General features: G+C 47.9%; 1 protein-coding gene across 1 annotated transcript in view; it reads left to right on the plus strand.

The window, feature by feature from the left end:
* LOC112573132 (phosphatidylinositol 3-kinase regulatory subunit alpha-like) overlaps positions 1–18,429 on the plus strand; it is a 116,264-nt gene that overhangs the window by 43,557 nt on the left and 54,278 nt on the right. Inside the window, 1 exon segment of the mRNA XM_025253203.1 lies at positions 4,636–4,704. Coding sequence (XP_025108988.1) covers positions 4,636–4,704 — 69 coding nt within the window.

Below are 18,429 nucleotides of genomic sequence, written 5' to 3' on the forward strand. Positions count from 1 at the left end.
GACTACGTTCAGCTTCTCCAGACATGCCGATGTCTACAGTAAAACATTCGTTTTGCACGTGAGGTGCACTTTGTCCCAGAGAAGTGTGAGAAAATGTCAGTCCTTGAAGTCCTGTTGCAGTAGGATTATGACTTATATAATTATAAGTATAATTATATGTCCGTAATTCACACATTAACTCTTTTCCTACTGGTTGGTGTCGTAGCTTGACTTGACAGTGAATATAGTGCAGTGAATGTTGATAGCAGCCTCAATATTCATAGATGAACAAGGGTTTTCTCTCACTTTTTGGCAACTTGCGTCTCTCAACTGACGATGATGATGAAGCAGGTAGTTCAGTCTCCTACTGTATCTTTACCATTCACCAGCCCGTCCCTCCCTCCCACAGCACCCGACCCTCCCACAGGCGCTTGGCGTGGAAGTGAGAGACTGTCCCCTGCCTCCTCCACCCGCCTCCTGCCGCTAATGGTGGGACACCCTGTTCGCACAACCGTCACCCTATGGGCCGACCTACAGTCTCCGGGAGGTTTGAAGACGATTGCTTGGTGAGCACAATCGGGTTTGGGCATCTGTCTCTTCTTTTTTTCTGCCCTCACAATCATCGCAACCTTTTCGTCGCTTGGCTGAGTTTTGAGTGAGACAACAAAGGTAAGGTAGGTGAGTGAGAGCAGACCACCCACCGAGTCCGGACCTCACAGTGTGATCACCGCCCTGTGACGGCGACTTCTGAGGAGGAGCTGTCCTGTCATTAGTACTGCGCCTGCGGGGGAGGGAGTCTCCTCGACCATGACTTCTGTTTGTTTCGCATGCCTTGATGGTGTTGGGGGACAGTCGTGGCTGTGGACCTTGCAGGACCCTCTGGTGCCTGCGACTGACCAGAGCGGTGCAGAATTAGTGACTTGGCCGGCCTGCCAGACGTCAGCATCCAACTGACGCAACTATGCACCCGACACCTGGTAATAACATACAAGTGGGGTCAGTAGTGGTCGTGGTGGGGGACAAGGCAAGCAGAATTATCATCCAAGTAAAAGGGGCGGCGTGTGTTAGTGACTGTGGTCGGCACAAGAGAGGCTCAGATCCACAAATTTATTTTCCGCCGGGGCTGGGATGGGATGGAGGGCGGGAAAAGATGAAAGGGTTATCATGCACTGATAGTTGGAGGAAACCGAAGACAAAAGTCAATGATGGAGAGAGCTGCGCTAAGACCGCAATCAGCGAGCTCTCTGTCAGAGAACCCTCCCACCCCTCTACCACCACTAGCACCAAACCCCACCCGATCCTCCAACCAGAAGTAGTGTCCCCGCCTGCATGGCAGAGCGAAATATGGTGTCAGACGGCATTTGCCGTCAGCTTCCATTCTGTCGCCCTCTCCCACCCCACCCACCCTCTCCCTGCAGCAAAGAGCAAAAAAAGCAAAAAGCAGCGAATACCAGCTACAGTTCAGTCTGTCACATTAACGGTCTCGGGGGCGTGCGTGGTGCCAGCCCTCCCTCTCGTGCAGTACCCTTTGCGGTCGTTGAGATAAAAAGGCGAGCGACTGGCAGCGAGGAGCACCCGAGTCACAAAGTGTACCCCAGACACTTGCCGCCACCCGTCACTCAGGTACGCTCATCCACCTCCGACCGCCGAGTGACTTGCGCGCCAACCAGCACCCGTTTCTGTTTTATTATTTTTTGTTGTGTGGCGGCGGGTGCTGCAGCTGCAGTCGGCAGTGGGCTCGGGTGTATCCAGGGTGTGGTGCTTCCCGGCGCGCGGCGCGTGCAGTCAGTGTGGGTACGTGGCAGTGCGCCAGGGCCTGCGCAGCGAACCTCCACTTGCCGCGGCCAAGTCGGAGGATGCCAGTGTGGTGTCGAGCGACTCACAGGTGAAACCTGTTGCTTCAGGTAAAAAGAAAAAAAAAGTGTGGGGGAAGGGGGACATAGACCGGCCTTGAGACTGAGGGTGATGGTGTTCGTTACTACAGGTGTCACAGGTGTTGTCGGTCTGTGCTGATATGACGATTCATAGTTTATACACTTTATCTTTTGCTGCCATCATCGCCATCTCCATCACCATCATCGTCGTCGTCATCATCATCATCATCATCATTCTGTGGCGGCAATCGACAATCTGTTCTGCTGTATTTTTAAGCCGTCATCTCACCTGAACGACCTGGAGGTTTACCTTTAGTGACCTTAGTCCGACCAGTAGTTTGTTCTCTGGAAATATACTTTTACTTTTGTCAATGTTTATTATTGTGGGTACCTTCTAGTCTTTGTCCCGCTCGAAAGATAAAATGCTTCAGAGACAAGCTTCTGTCTTGTAAGCAGGCCACTTCAGAAAAAAAGGAAATAAGCTTTTGCTGATAGGTTTTTTGACATTTGTTGTTTAAAGTTCTTGTTGCAAAATACGGTGAGTTCACTTTATAAACTTTCTGATTTTAAATGTAATATTATTTTTATTATTTTTATTGTGGATGATGCAGTTGATGTCTGTGTCCTCATTTATTTATTCAGAATTTCACTGATGGATTTATTTCTGTGTTTTTCATCGCCGTAAATGAATTATTTTCCTCCGTCAATTCTACAAGCGATTTTTTAACGTAGGAGAAGAAGTGTTTTATGAAAATAAAAGTAGTTTTATATCAGGGACAAATAAATATAATTTAAAAAGTATATCTCAAACTAAGGAATTAAACCTTTGTTTCTTAAGACTTCTTTTTTGGGAGCTCCGCTATTTTGACTTTCATGTTTCTAAAGATTTATTTCGGACTTTTTATACCTAGGTGGCTAAGCTGGCATGAGGATTTGAGATGAACACGTTAGAACTTACTAAAGAAATGGATGGCTGTAACTTATATTGGATATGAATCAGACTGTTCTGATGTACTTGTGTTCCATTCCTCTCTCTCTCTCTGTCCCTTTCTCTCTTCTTCCATGGCATCGACTGCTTGTCTTCTTGGGGAGAATACTGACTGTATGTGTTACACTTCGGATTTTATTCATTCATTAGAGATTGTAGAGAAAAAAGTCTTGTTGAGGGAACTAATGCCGAGCAGTTAGGACAGGCCGTTGGTGTCATCTACAGACGACCTCGTGTGTCCAGGACCTTCTGGTGACTGATGTGTGGGGCTGAGAGTGTCAAAGCATGATTGTTGTACAGGTAACACCGTGAAGGTCAGGAAACACACGACTAGCCCCTACCTTACCTGTGGGGCTGTCTTGTCACAAGATACTCTTGAAGGGGAAGTAGGAGAATGAGTGAAGGGGCGAGAAGAACGTGAAAGCAGACATTGTTCTTGTGGAAACTATTTTGGTGACAACATGGACGCGTATGTGAGACGATTGTGAAACATGTTCTCTCACACGTCACACCCCTCCACATCCTGATGGCTTGCCTGCTCTGTGTGTGAGAGAGAGGTTCTAATCTGAGAGTAATTACGAGGGCCAATTGTGGCCGGAGCTAATTGGACTGTCGGCAGCATGCGCCGCTCTCTCCACAGTCAGTCCAGGACGGGGAGATGGGGAGGGGGACAGCGAAAATCTGTAAGAGGGAAGCAGGAGGAGCCTACCCCTTCCCGGCATGCCTTTCCCCTCGACATGAAGACTGCGGATGCTGGTCTGTGGAAGGTGCAGTCTCATGAGGAGATGGTCGCACGGTCAAGTGTGGAACGTCTTGAATGGGTTTACAGACCTGCATGGCTGCCCCTGAGTAGATCATCCACCGTGACATCACCTGGATGCGTCATCCGCTGACACGTCAGTACCGGCTGTGTCATCCACAGGCGCGTCATCAACCGGAGGCGTTACCCTCGGGTGTGGCATCCGCTGGGAAAACTGACCCTAGATGTGCTGGAACATTCCGGGTGCTTTTGAGAGACGTTGACACAATTATCTCCTCACCCTGCTCATCACACCCTGTCTCTTGTTTTCATATCTTTAGTCAACTCCTCTCCTCCATGTTTACTTTATTGTTTATTTGTAACATTTGGCGTCTGTGGTATGAAGTTTGTTGTGGTGGATGAGCGCATGAACCAGTTATCTTGCAGTATTTCCAACACTAATTTTTGTCTGGAGGGAGAGGGGTTGGGGGATGGGTGGGTTTGTATACAGGCTTGATAGGTTGCTATTTCGGGGCGACTGTCGCTAATTATTTGGCTCAAAGAGCAGTCATCATGAGTACAGTGAAACAGCTTGAATTGAGCCGTGGACACCACGCGATGCATCGCACGAGTCGTTGTTGGACATCTGCCGACGATCAGTTTCCTGACTGATTTAATCTCCGCCCGACACATCGGCGTCCGTGGTGTCCCCTCAGCCCTCTACCCGCCATTTCTTGATTAGATTTTTCAGCGGGCTTTGGGTGAAACGAATGGTGGGTGGATAGACATTGTCTGGACCTTTATACCCGAGTGTGGAAAGGCTGCCGGAACTGGCGGTGTTCAAACAGTAACGAGGTCTACAGACGATGGAGTTTGGTTTTTATTTTTCATCAACTCATCATTTCCATTTTCGGCTCCTTTTCATCAACATCCAAACAACCGTGAACTTACTTAAATACAACCTTTTAAAAATGGAATCAATCATGAATTTATTTCTGTACAGTTTAAAATGTTTGTCTATGAGAGTGACTAGCCTCGTTATTCCTGTGTTGCAGGCCCACCCAAGATACCTCATCGCTTTGGCTCTGATGTCTACTTCCTACGTCCTGCGCCCTGCATGCACTGTAAGTACACGGTTCGGTATCCGTGTGATCTCACACTCTCAGCTTCTTTTTTTCTGTTTTACTGAATGCACACAGCACGTACCCGTCTGTCGGCCATGCCTCCTTAATGCTCTTCCTCCCTCTCTCCTTTTTTCGCCTCTTCCCTCTCTCTTTCTTCCTGTCTTACAGCACCCGTGGATCAGCATCCGCTTTGCTGCGAACTGTTGCTACTCTGAAGTGTCTGGTGCTGAAGTAGTCAGCAAGCTGTAAATGTCAGAATGGTCCTTGTAGTGGGTATCATTAGTTAGCAGCAGGACTCTGTACTAATGGCTGATTGTTGATTGTTGGCCGTTAGTCTGACTGTCGTTAGTCTGACGTGTCGTCACTGTCGTCACTGTCTATCCTACGTTTAACGGCAAAATAGAAAGACACGGCGAGGCCTGGTGGCATGTATATGGGCTTCATAAACCGACGTGCTTCTCGCCGTATCCCAGTTTACATAACCCTGTTTTTCAGTTTTAAAGAGACCGACTTTATAGTGAACCTTAATGAAAGTAAGAGAAAAAAAAACGGACGAGGTTGTTACAGTGCTAACTGGTCTCATGGCCGCTTACAGGCAAGTGGATGCGCACGCACACGCACACGCACGCGCACAGACGGTGGAAGGGGATGAGAGAGACAGAGGCTGGCTGTGAATGATGCATGGAAAGAGTGAAAATGTCGAAAGTATTTAGAAGCCAGAAGGGAGATGGTATGTGAGGACCTATTCGCGCTGTCTGACAGCCTGTGGGCCGTGCAGGGCGAGATGGAAGATCCGGGTCACAGAGACTGGGTGAAGTTCACTGACGTCACCCTCCTTTTTCCACCTTTTTCCTCACACCCTGCCCCTGCACAACCCCTGCTCCTCCACCCACCTGCCTCCAGACTAGACAAGGGGTTGTGCGCATGACGAGTTGTGTCACAGTTCTAACATGGAATGGATGTGGAACATGGAATGGAGGGTTTGAAGGGGAGAAGCAGGTCTGCAAGTGGCTGACGTGTCCCGCAGGTTATCCTGTCTCTCGCCTCACCGCATCGGGTGGCGAGGGGTTGGTCTTGCCTGCCATGCGTGTACGATTGCCACCCGTGATACTGGGGCTCTGCAGCCGCCATGGATGCTTGTCCTGGGACTGGCACTACAACAGCAACAACAGCGTCTGACAGACGGCAGTCTCGTGTTGGTCAAACCGACAATGACATGTTAGGAGCCAGGCAATCGTCTGCCCCCCTCCCCTCACATTTCTCCAGCCCATGCTATTACAACGACAGGCACCCTGCGGCACTGGGGTGGCTAAGCCTTACCCCCGTGGTACTGTGTGGGAATACCTTAGTTTGACGACTGCCTGCTGTAGGAATGTCATTGCACCTGCTTGTGAACGTAACGGTGGGTGGTTCATTGCGATAAATCATTTTAATGGAAAATGTACAAAAGATATGTAAATACACCCAGCAACCGATATAGCCTAGCCTGTCCCTCCCTTAACCGTCCTCAGAACACTGGCTCCGTGTGCAACATCATCTCACAAAGTCTTATAGTGTTGAGTATAATAATTAATGCAAGTTTGCCACAGAAAAGAAAGTGATAAGGAAATCACAAGGAAGAGAAAAGACTGTACTGACGCACGTGTTACTGTGAGAGAGAGAAGGTTGGAGCAGAGATGATTAGCGCCACCCGGCGTTGTAAGCCAATCCACATCTTTTTAAATTTTTTTTTATCAAAGTAGCAGCAGGAAAGTGGTTGGTTTTGAAATCATTGCAAACTCTTGTGGTCGTGAGCTAAACATGCGATACTGGTGTTTGGCTGTAGCACGACCCAGGGTCGGGACTGAACTGGTGCATGACGTGGCACCCGGATATAGTCGTCTGGCATCCAATGTGTTAATGAGGTGTCTTCCTCCTTTATTGTCTTCCACCCATCCCAACCCTTCCAACACCCCCATCTCCACTGGTCTTGTGTTGCTGCATTCTTATCTTGTCTGATGGTCTGGCTGCTCGCACATCCTCCTCCCCACCTTCTCTCTCTCCTCTTCATGCTGTGTGCGGCAGAACGAGCGCAAGCACCGGGCGCCTCGCATCCTCCTCGCCCTTGACCCCCAGCACGCTCGTTACTCGTCTTCATCCTCCCGCGGCGGGACCGTTACACTTGCTGACGAGACAAAAGAACTGGCGCCGGCGTGTATGATGCATGCGTGCGTGCGTGCGGCTGACATACGTCACAGATTCCACATTGATATTCCTCTTTCTCTCTCTCCTGTCTGGCTGCTGACGGATCCACTGATGTAGACACGTGCACTAGCGCCTCCTATCGACCGCTTCCTCTCCCTTGGAAGTGCATCTCGTATAGAAACCCTGTTTACATACAGTCGTCTCCTCAGCCCCTCGTCAGCTCCTTGTGGGTCTCACCCTCCATCTTGTCCCGACAGTCGCTGACACCTTGACACACTACACTGACATCTTGTCACTCTACCACTGTCATCTTGACACTCTACCACTGACATCGTGTCACACTCTACCACTGACATCTTGTCTCTACCACTGTCATCTTGACACTCTACCACTGACATCGTGTCACACTTTACCACTGACATCTTGTCTCTACCACTGTCATCTTGACACTCTACTACTGACATCTTAACACACTACTACTGACATCTTGACACACTACACTGACATCTTGACACACTGCCACTGACATCTTGTCACTCTACTACTGACTTCTTGTCACTCTACCACTGTCATCTTGACACTCTACCACTGACATCGTGTCACACTCTACCACTGTCATCTTGTCACTACCACTGTCATCTTGTCACTCTACCACTGACATCGTGTCTCACTCTACCACTGACATCTTGTCTCTACCACTGACATCTTGTCACTCTACCACTGACATCGTGTCACACTCTACCACTGTCATCTTGACACTCTACCACTGTCATCTTGTCACTCTACCACTGACATCGTGTCTCACTCTACCACTGACATCTTGTCTCTACCACTGTCATCTTGACACTCTACCACTGACATCCTTCGCAATCCCGTCAGTTCTACGGGTGTGTCGCAGCCTCCTGTGGTGGAAGTGAGCTACAGAATGGGATGATTGCAAGAAAAATATTTTGTCGCTAGAATAGTTAACCTCCGTTAGCCAAATTTCTTTCTATTTATTTTATTTGTTTACTTTAATTCTTTTATTTATTACATGTCTTTTTTAATATTTATATATATATTTTTAAAGATTTAAAGAGGCTGATGTCATTAGGATTCGGGTGACACATTTCTCGCCCCGCCTCTCCTTTCCCTGTTTCTCAGAACTAACCCGAGAATATGCGTGGCCTGGCCTACTGTCAGGTCAGTGCTGCAGTCGATTGTTCTCTGAATTCTAAAGAACTAACTTGGGAAGACGGATATCTGATGTGCAGTGGATGTTTGTTTGTCTGTGTGGAGCCATTGCGAGGGTCCAGCTGGGGACTCGGCGTCACGAGGCCAGGGTCCGGCGGCAGAAAAGGGTTAACCCTTCAATGTTATCATCTTGCAGACCAGAAACAGTTGTTGTCAGGGTTGTAAAAGCAGGTGGATTCAAGATATTTTAGTAGCACTTCAATGGAATAAACAGAGTTTTCTCCCTAGTGATGGTGGAAGTAGGACGAATACTACAGAAGAAAGAGAAGACAAGCACAGATGTCAGTCAAATAAAGTGAACTTTGTTTACACGTGGAGATATCCACAACAAGTATTGATGTTGAGCGATGGGAGGTCGGTGGAAGCCGACGACAGAAGAGAGTTGCTAAAACTTGATGTTGTCACCTGATGTGCAGTCATGCGTGTCGGCTGTTAGACTGAAGTGAACATAAGTTGTGTATATGTCACATTATTGTGTGTGAGTCGTCGCTGTGTTTGCACTTTCAGTCTATCTTACTTGAGGAGAGCTGTGGGTGGTGGTGGTGGTGGTGGATTAGAACAAGTGTTGAGTTGGCTGACTCAGCGCCTCTTTTTTTCCTTCCATCCCTCTCACGTGCTTTTTTTTATTATTATTCTTTCTTGACACACTTCTTAATGAAGAAGGGTCATTTCGGTTGGTTGGCTTTTTTTTTTAATTGTTGGGGTCGGTGGGTGGGGGATTGTTTTTGGGTCTTAAGGGAAGATTGTTTTGATGGTGGTTTTGTTTGTCCGATTTGTTTGTTTTTTAATTTCTTCTTTAGCACGCGTTTGCTCTTCGCTTTTCACAGGAGTTCTCGTGTGTGCCTGTAATCACATAATTTACCTCACAACCTTCTTCCCTCTCTCCACTTGTTAATAAACTGCCTGCTAGTCCCCACACAGCGATGACAAGTGGAGGACCCTGTCTGGTGGGTGGCCTAATCTCCACCGTGGTGACAATCCACAAAAGGAAAGAGTGCGCGGCGCATGTGGCTGTGTGTGTGTCCCACTAACCCTGACGTTTGACCTTTGCCCCAGCAGTACGGTGCGCCAGTGCGGACAGCTTTCAAACCGTCCCCCACATTCTCCTCACACCCGTCCTCTGTCAACACACAGCTACAGCTGGGGAGGGGGTGTGGAGGAGCCAAGTTTAATTAAATAAGCTTGTTCATCCCTCCCCTACCTTTTTTTTTTTCACGGAGAGTTTACAGGATGCTAGCAGGATCGCTTCTAGTGTCCCGCGCTGCTTTTGCACGTACTGCCTGTGACTGTTCACTAATGCTCACTATAACATCTTGTTGGTGATGAGATTGTGTTGGTGTTCACTAAACCGTCACAACTTGCTGGTGAAGACACTGTGAACACTGTACACGCGCTGCTGACGTCAGGCTTCGTTTCCTCAAGTCCGATGCTAATATGCCGGTGGTTTCGGGGTTCGGATCTTGCTTCCCGCGTTTGTTTGTTTGTTGTTAGTTTATTTTAAGTAATAGCTGTTTACATAACTGAAATAGTTTGCTCAACTGGTGTAAATACCAGTCAAGCAAGCAACAGCTGTAGTGTCTTTTGTTCTTTTGTCCAACGACTCACTAGTCGCGGGTATCATCACACTTGCCCCCAAGGGCCCGGCTTCTAGTGCCGGGGGCGAACACCCAGCCTTTCTCTGGCTGGGTGACAAAGCTGGCCCACCCCTTTTCCTTAGGCTTTTCTTTTTCTTGCTTCATTAGCCCTTTCATCTCTATTCTTTTTCAAAGTAAACATCTCCCTCATATACTACAGTTTTACCCTTCCTTTCTTCTGACTTCACCGGCCCTTCTTCTGTTTTTCCTTCTCCCATTACATCTTTCTTCGAACATCATTTCCTGTCTGCGGCCTTCTTTAGGTCCCCTGCGTTTGCCGTGCAGGGCGACCCGTGTCGGGGGAGAATGGGATCCTGGAGGTTGAGGTCCCTGATGGGCTGCGGCCCATCATACCAACACACCTCTTTGGCCCGGACTTCCCCTAGACGGGGGGTTGGTGTGGCCCACACCAATCAAGCGGCTGGTCGTGAATTGCCCTAGCTTTGCTAGAAGGCTGCGGCCGGGGTCAATCTGGTCTTGCTTCTGGAAGGCCAGAGTATATTCCTTGTGTAGCCCTGGTGTGACCCTGCTGGAAATACCAAGTGGTACCGCTCGGTCGCATCCCTAGTTGGACTCCGTGGTGGGTGGGGAGCACAAGGAACGAAACGTTAATCCTTTTATCATGGCCAAAAAATTATCTAACCTGGGGAAACGCATACGTGAAGATGATTCCTCTGATAGTGAAGAGGAAGTGAGAGAAAGTATTGAGGGGGCCTGGCCCCGTTTTTTGGTGGTAGAAGGCGCAGAGCAGGACCGACCTCTCTCGTCTCTATCACCTTTTGCCATAGCGAAAGGTTTTAAAAACATTTCCAACAATTTTTCTGCTATAAGACGTTTGCGCTCTGGACAATTCCTTGTTCAGTGCGCAAATCAAAAAGCTTCTGAAGCCTTACGCCGATGGGACGGTAAACAGTTCGTCGATCGCCCCATAAAAGTTACATCACATCGATCCCTCAACTCTTCGAAAGGGGTCATTCGTTGCCCGGACCTTGCTGGGATGACTGAGACTGACATCAGGTCAGAATTGGCATCTCAGGGGGTCTCAGCAGTACAACGAGTCACACTAAAGAGGGATGGGAAATCTATTCCCACAAACACCTTATTTCTAACCTTCTGTCTACCCAAAATACCCGACTTCATTGAGGTCGGGTACTTACGGGTAAAAGTTTCAATCTTCATTCCATCTCCCTTGCGCTGTTTCAACTGCCAGCGTTATGGTCATGGGGCGAGCTTCTGCAGGTCCCAGGCCCGCTGCTTTCGCTGCGGCGGTACCGGCCATGCGGCAGCTGATTGCTCTTCAAGCGCAAAATGTGCAAACTGTGATGGAGCACACGTCGCATCATCTAAAGACTGCCCGAAGTGGAAGGAAGAGGCAGCCATTCAACGCGTACGTGCGGAATCTGGCGTCTCGTACGCTGAAGCCCGCCGTCGCGTAGTGGGTGGCTCCTCAGGAACACCTTCTACTTCGAATTCCATATCTTATTCAGCAGCAGTCATAAAGCGACCCTCCACCTCTGTGTCCATACAGACTGACATGACTTGGGTCTCCTCAGAAGGCCCTGTTCCTATAACTCAATCTATGCCGCTCTCCTCCTCCTCCTGCAAGTTGTGGTGGCGCCCAGTCAACACAGAAAACTCAAGCATCCCAAGCTACACAAGCATCACAGTCAAAGCCTTCCACCTCACCAACCAGAAACACGTCAGACAACAAACGCGCAATTCAAAACAACCAAAAAACAAGAATATCACACCACAGACAGACAAGAATACCAAAACAAAACAAAAATCACCTGAAAAATCCACTACACCCGGGACCACCACAGCAGCACCTATACCAGTTCTTAATCGCTTCACTCCTCTTGGCGAGCAGGGGATGGATATGGATGAGCGACGCTTAATGTCGCCTTCTCCTTCCGCCGCCCCTGCCTCTCCTGGATCTTCTCCTTCAGTTACTTTGGGGCGATCTACGTCCCTTTCTCACAGATAACACATGTCTATAATCCTTCAATGGAACTGTCGAGGAATCCGAGCAAACTTTGAAGAACTCCGATGCCTAACATCTCGCTTTTCTCTTGATGTAATAGCTCTGCAAGAGACTCATCTTCTTCAAACAACTCTTTTTCCTTCAAAGGCTATCGAGTTCTACGTCAAGACTCACCAAATGATGTACCTTCAGGAGGGACTGCTCTTTTTTATTCGTTCAAACCTTTTATATAGCCAGGTTCCACTAAATACTAATCTTCAAGCTGTTGCTGCCCGAGTTTCTCTGGGCAAAACTATCACTATATGCAGTCTTTATCTACCTCCATCAGCTCGGATATCCGACAGGACTTGAGAGTCTTTTAACCCAACTTCCTACTCCCGTCCTTCTTTTGGGTGACTTTAATGGACACCACCCCATGTGGGGCGGGGCCTCGACTGACACCAGAGGAGAGTTGTTGGGATCATTTTTTATGGAAAATGATCTCTGTATACTGAATGACGGTTCAAACACCTTTTGCCGTCCACACAACAGCACAGAGTCAGCAATTGATTTGTCAGTGGTCAGCCCAGCACTTTTATTAGATTTAACTGGGCTGTACATGATGACCTGTGTGGTAGCGATCATTTTCCCCTTGTTTTATATTTTACAAATGGTCTGGAGCGGGACGATAACCTTCACAAAGGTGGGTGGAATTTAACTAAGGCAGATTGGCTTGAATTTCAGGCCCTCTGCTCCACCCACCTTACCAGAAACCCGTTCTTTAATTTTGAGATTGAAGACATTAGAAAAGACCCGATGTTACACCCTGCTAAAGTTTTCACCACAAGTTTAAATAAAATTGCATCAGAAACGATTCCGGTACTAAGGCACCGTAATAACCGACCAAGGGTGCCTTGGTTTTCAGAGGAGTGTAGGGTAGCTCAGCGCGCGCGGAAAAAGCCCAGCGTCTTGCTTTCCGTCAACCCACTCCTGAAAATGTAATAAATTTTAAACGTACCCGAGCTCAAACCCGGTATATCTTTAAACAGGCAAGGAAACTTGCGTGGCAGAAATTTGTGTCCTCATTATCCTCCGTACCACTTCCAAAGCGGTGTGGGCGGCCATAAGGAAGATAAAGGGAAGATTTCAGGCTGAGTCAATAGGCCATCTGCGGGTTGGAGACTCTATTCTTACAGAGGTACAGGATGTCGCAAATTCTTAGCATCCACCTTTGCTCATAATTCTTCCTCTTCTCACTACTCTTCAGACTTCCAACGCTTAAAATCTGTCCAAGAATCATCGGGTTGTGACTTTTCTTCAGACAACTCCGAAAAGTACAACCTACCTTTTTCTCTTTCTGAACTACAACAGGCCCTTCAAAAGTGCAAGGATTCTGCACCGGGTCCTGACAATATTTCCTATCAGCTACTAAAACATCTCCCACAGTCTTCTCTCCTTCTCCTTCTAGATATCTTCAACTTTATTTGGGTATCCGGCTTTTTTCCCCTCGTGGAGAGAGGCAGTAGTTATACCCATTCCAAAACCTGGTAAGGATACCTCTGATCCAAATTCTTACCGTCCTATCGCTCTCACTAGCTGTCTATGTAAAACTCTAGAACGTATGGTAAATGCTCGCCTTACCTGGTACCTCGAATCTCAGAGTCTCCTCTCCAACCTGCAGTGTGGCTTCAGAAAACGCCGCAGCACCCTGGACCATTTGGTCCGTTTTGAAACCTTTGTCAGGGATGCTTTTGTCGGCAAAGAACATGTTCTAGGGGTGTTTTTTGATTTAGAGAAGGCATACGACACTACCTGGAAGCGGGGTATTCTGTTAGACCTCCATGCCCTGGGCTTCCGGGGTCGTATGCCACTCTTCATTGAGAATTTTCTTTCAAACGCCATTTTCAAGTCAGAGTAGGGTCTATACTGTCTGATCCTCAGGAACAGGAAATGGGCGTCCCTCAGGGCAGCATTCTTTCTCCAACTCTTTTCAACATCAAAATCGACTCAATCTTGAAATCAGTCTGTCCAGGTTTAGAGGCCTCTTTGTATGTAGATGACTTTGCTATCTGCATACGAGGCCGCTCCCTTCCATGCCTCGAACGCCGGCTTCAGCTGTGCGTAAATGCAGTACAAAAGTGGGTGACAGAAAACGGCTTCAATTTCTCTCCTACGAAGTCAGTATGCATCCACTTTTGCAAACTGAGAGGTATGTTTCCAAACCCTTCTATCACTGTCAAAGGCACGATACTCAAGGTGGTCCAAGAGGTTAAATTTCTTGGGGTCATCTTTGACCGTAAACTGTCTTTTCTACCTCATATCAAATCTCTACGCCTATCTTGTCAGAAAGCCTTGGACATTCTTAGAGTAGTTGGCCATGTCAGCTGGGGAGCGGATCGCACGGTTCTGCTACGTCTCTACCGTGCCCTGATCCGCTCAAAGCTAGACTACGGATCCATTATCTATGGCTCTGCTCGAGAGTCCTACCTTAAAATTCTTGATCCAATTCATCATCAAGGGCTCCGCATCTGTCTGGGTGCCTTCCGCCCACTCCTGTACAAAGTTTGTACGCAGAAGCTGGTGAGCCTCCACTTTCTCTCCGTCGTTTGAAACTCATGCTATCGTATGCCTGTCGCTTAAAATCCATCCTGGGAATCCTGCGTATCGTGCTGTCTTCAGACCTCAGCGTGCTGCCTGTATGCCATTCGTACCAAGGAGCAAAAGCCTCTTTCACTCCGAGTAGCACCTCATCTTCAAGCTGCCGGAGTAGATATCAAGCAGGTAGAGCCTTTACCTCTACAAACAACTCCTCCTTGGATTCTCCCTGTTCCTGAGATTCGCTTTGATCTTACAACTTTCAAAAAAGGGACACTAGTGACCCCATCTATCTTCAACATTTTCGTAAACTTATTTCTGATTATCCTCAATTCTGTTCAATCTATACAGATGGCTCCAAAATCCCAAGTGGTGGCCCAGTCGCTGCGGCTGCAGTTCCATCCTGCCAACCACAACGGGCTGCTTCAGTCCGATTGGCAGACGAAAGTTCTATCTTTACAGCAGAACTTTATGCTATCATACTTGCCTTGCAGCATGCTCACCGCTCTTCGGAGCACAACTTTCTGATAATCTCAGACTCTCTTTCTGCTCTCCAAGCTCTTATTTCAAATGAATCTGATCACCCCTTGTGGCCAAGATTCATAAAATTCATGCAGCACTTATCGAACGAACAAGGACATTGTCTTTATCTGGGCCCCTGGCCATTCTGGCATTCCAGGCAATGTCCGAGCAGACCAGGCTGCTAAGGCTGCATGTCAGTCCCCTGGTAAAATACAGTTCCTTATTTCATCTGACTGTAAAACTGTACTTACAACCTACATACTGACTTTATGGCAAAACCTCTGGAACACCCTCTGTCAGAATAAATTATTCGCCACTCTTCCCTGTCTTTCTGACCGCCCACCTTTGTGCCATACCACAAGGCGGGAGGAGGTAGTCCTAACAAGACTAAAGACAGGACACACATATGCCACGCAAGGATACTCTTGCGAGGGGAACAACCACCAGGTTGCCCCTGGTGTGGGGGACATCTTGACGTAGTACACTTTCTCATGAACTGTCCGGGGCTTCAGACCATTCGTCAAAAATTTTATACAGTGGATTCATTGTATGTTTTATTTAGGTCCATCCCATCGGCAGCTATTTTTGGTTTTTTAAAAAGAATAGGACTTTTACACCAAATCTAAGTCTAATATATCTTATGTAATTTCTGTTTTGTTGGCGGCCTTTTTGGGCTCCACCACCCATTTTACACCATATTTGTTTCTTTAACATTTAGTTAACTTATTACCGTGGTCTGATTTTAAGTTAAATAACTGGAGAAAATTTACCCTGAAACCTTTAAACATAAAAACTTTTTTATTGCCATGATATAGCCTTAGTTGCTGGCATGGCATAAAACACCAATAAACAAACAAATATCATCACACTTGGTGATACAGATTTCTTATGCTGGAAATTTTCGGTTGGTTTTGCTGTTTCCATGTGTGAAGCAGAGTTCTCCCTGCTTAATCCTACTGAGATCAACGGGTGTCACATCCTTTCAACACTTCTGTCACTCAGAACTGGTTTTACATTAGCTCTTGTCTTTTCCTCGTACATATAAGGGCCGCTGGATGATATCACCTGCTGGATGTTTGTTTGTTTGTTTTTGGTTTATTGGAGAGGAAAGTGCTTCCACTCATATTGGTTTCGATCTTGTGTGTAAGAAGAGAGGTCAAGATGGCAAAGGGCGAGGACACGGAAGTTTTCAGACAACTTGCCTGACAGCTAAACGGGTGTGATGTCATGATAAAGCTCCCTCGGATTTTCCAAGACGAGATCTGAACCCGGGACCCCGCATGTTTCACCAGCTCCACCCGATTATGTCTCCCACACACTGGTAGTTCCACCCCACCTTCCCCAACTCGCCGCTGGCAGACAAGATGAGCAAGTGCATGGCGGTGCCGAACGTTCTGGAGGCTCAGTCCTGATTCCGCGGAATGGAGGTGAGGGGAAAGTGAGATATAAAAAAGGCGCGTGCGTCTTGGACACGTGTGCTGACGTCATAACGTCTAATGCAGGCCTCTCCCCTTCCCTCTCCCCCTCCCTATCATTAACGATTGTTAGATGGAGATGAGTGGAACTCAGCCGCTTACACCAGACGATGGAAGCAGCAAGGGACGTGATGTATGTGTGTATATTTTAACCCTACCCCGAGGTGACGAAACACTCTCGCCATACAACCACTGAGTCTTCCTGCCCAGCTGTTGCTGATGCTGCTGTCCGGCGGCGATAGTGGAGGCGGTGGGTGAGGTGGGGGATGAATGGGAAGATAACTGATGATGCTGCTGGCTGGCACAGTTGGCCACTGGCAGGCCCCACATCTCAACACGTCAGATTACGCGGGCGGGAAGGTGTGTGTGTGTGGGAGGGGGAGAGCTGCGTGGCCAACTGACCCACTTGCTGTGCCCTCGTCTTTACTGCTCTCCCTCCCTCACCACACTCCCTCACCAACACCCCCAGGCCCCAGGCTGCTCCTTCTGCTACTCGATCCTGCCAGCCACCCTTCCCCGCCGCTCCCCCCACCGCCATCAAGAAGAGGTTTTCGATACACCTCTTGGCGGCTGGTTGGCTACCTTCCTGCTGTCGAGTGCTTCAAGGGCTCCACTTCAGACTGCCGTTAGCCCTCCTTCTTACTTTCACAGAAGAAAAAACAACAGCAGAGCCGAGAGACTATTTATAGTAACTAAGCACCGCTGACGACACTTCCTGCGCTAAAGATCAATGGCTTTTCATTGTGTGTTTTTTAAAACTCTTTTAAAGTGTATTATTCTGTTATATAAACCTGTTTGTTCTTTCCTTCCCCCTTCATATAGGTGTTATGTGTGCGCGCGCATATTGTGACTAAGAAGTTTTCGCGTGTGACGTCTTTGTCTTTTCCACACTCCACACTACATTTATCCCCCAGTTATGAATACCTTTATTAACTACCGGCCTGCTAAACCAATTCTCACTGTGCAAGTAGTGCAGGGAGCGGTTGTACTCAGGGATCAAATCCCAAGAGATGTACTTTTGCGCAGGCTCTCTTTGTGACTTCCGCTCTGACGTGACGCGGAGACCTGGCGGGGACGTTACAAGAGTCGTGCCGTGACGTGTTGTGTGACGTGCGTAGCTGTGGTGGTGACCACGAGCTGTCGACGGTCCCCCCCTTATCCGGTGTTCAAGATGGCAGAATGTCACGGTTTATATTTTTAGTCGTGTCAAGCTGGCTTCCTCTGTAAGAGCCTCACTCACTTCACCTCATCTTGCTCCCCCCTCGCCCTCCTCTCCTGTCGCCCTGTGTGACTAGTCTCGTCAACAGAAGCATTGCCTTTTGTCTCCATGTCATCTGAATAAAGAAGGGATGAGAGGAGGTACACTGTTACCATCTCAAATTCCCGAGTCGCTTTTATTTACGGTATGGACGTATGAGTGGGCAACACAGTCTGTCCACTGGCGGCCATGGATCATGTCGACCTACTGTCTAACATTTGATGATCCTGCTCCACCACAGTTTGGCGCCATTTCGCACATGAAGATGGCTCTGGTGCCAGCCTGAGTGTATCACTGTATCTGCTTCTCGCCCCTGGAGAACCATCAGCCTGCTCACTGAGCTCATTCCACCGAGTGATGCAAGCAGCCGTTGATGCCAAGCCAGCCCCTAGCTTGTGATCGTCTTCACATCCCCTGGTGGTTGAGGGGTTTGACCCGCCTGCTTTCTGTAACATCAGTATAACAATCGATGTAACAGTCTATAATATAACTTATATCACAGTCTATATAACAGTCTATAATATAACTTATATCACAGTCTATATAACAGTCTATAATATAACTTATATCACAGTCTATAATGTGACTTACACCACCAGTCAAGTCCACAGTAACATCGCTCATTTCACTTTCTAAGATTTCGGGAGGAAAGAGACTCGATGCCGTGCGATAATTCTTGAAGTTGGTTTGATTTACAGTCATCGTCCTGTACTAAACCTTTTTCCTTTCCACAATCTTAGAAACGATTGATTGTCCTCAAGCAGCTCTTTGCCTACTTCAATCATTACTCGTTACTGTCATCTCAATAGTCATCATGCTGTCAATGGCACAGCACTGAGACTGCTGGCCCTTGATGGTGGA

This window comes from Pomacea canaliculata, linkage group LG10 (assembly GCF_003073045.1).
Source record: "Pomacea canaliculata isolate SZHN2017 linkage group LG10, ASM307304v1, whole genome shotgun sequence".
In the NCBI taxonomy this organism is placed as follows: domain Eukaryota; kingdom Metazoa; phylum Mollusca; class Gastropoda; order Architaenioglossa; family Ampullariidae; genus Pomacea; species Pomacea canaliculata.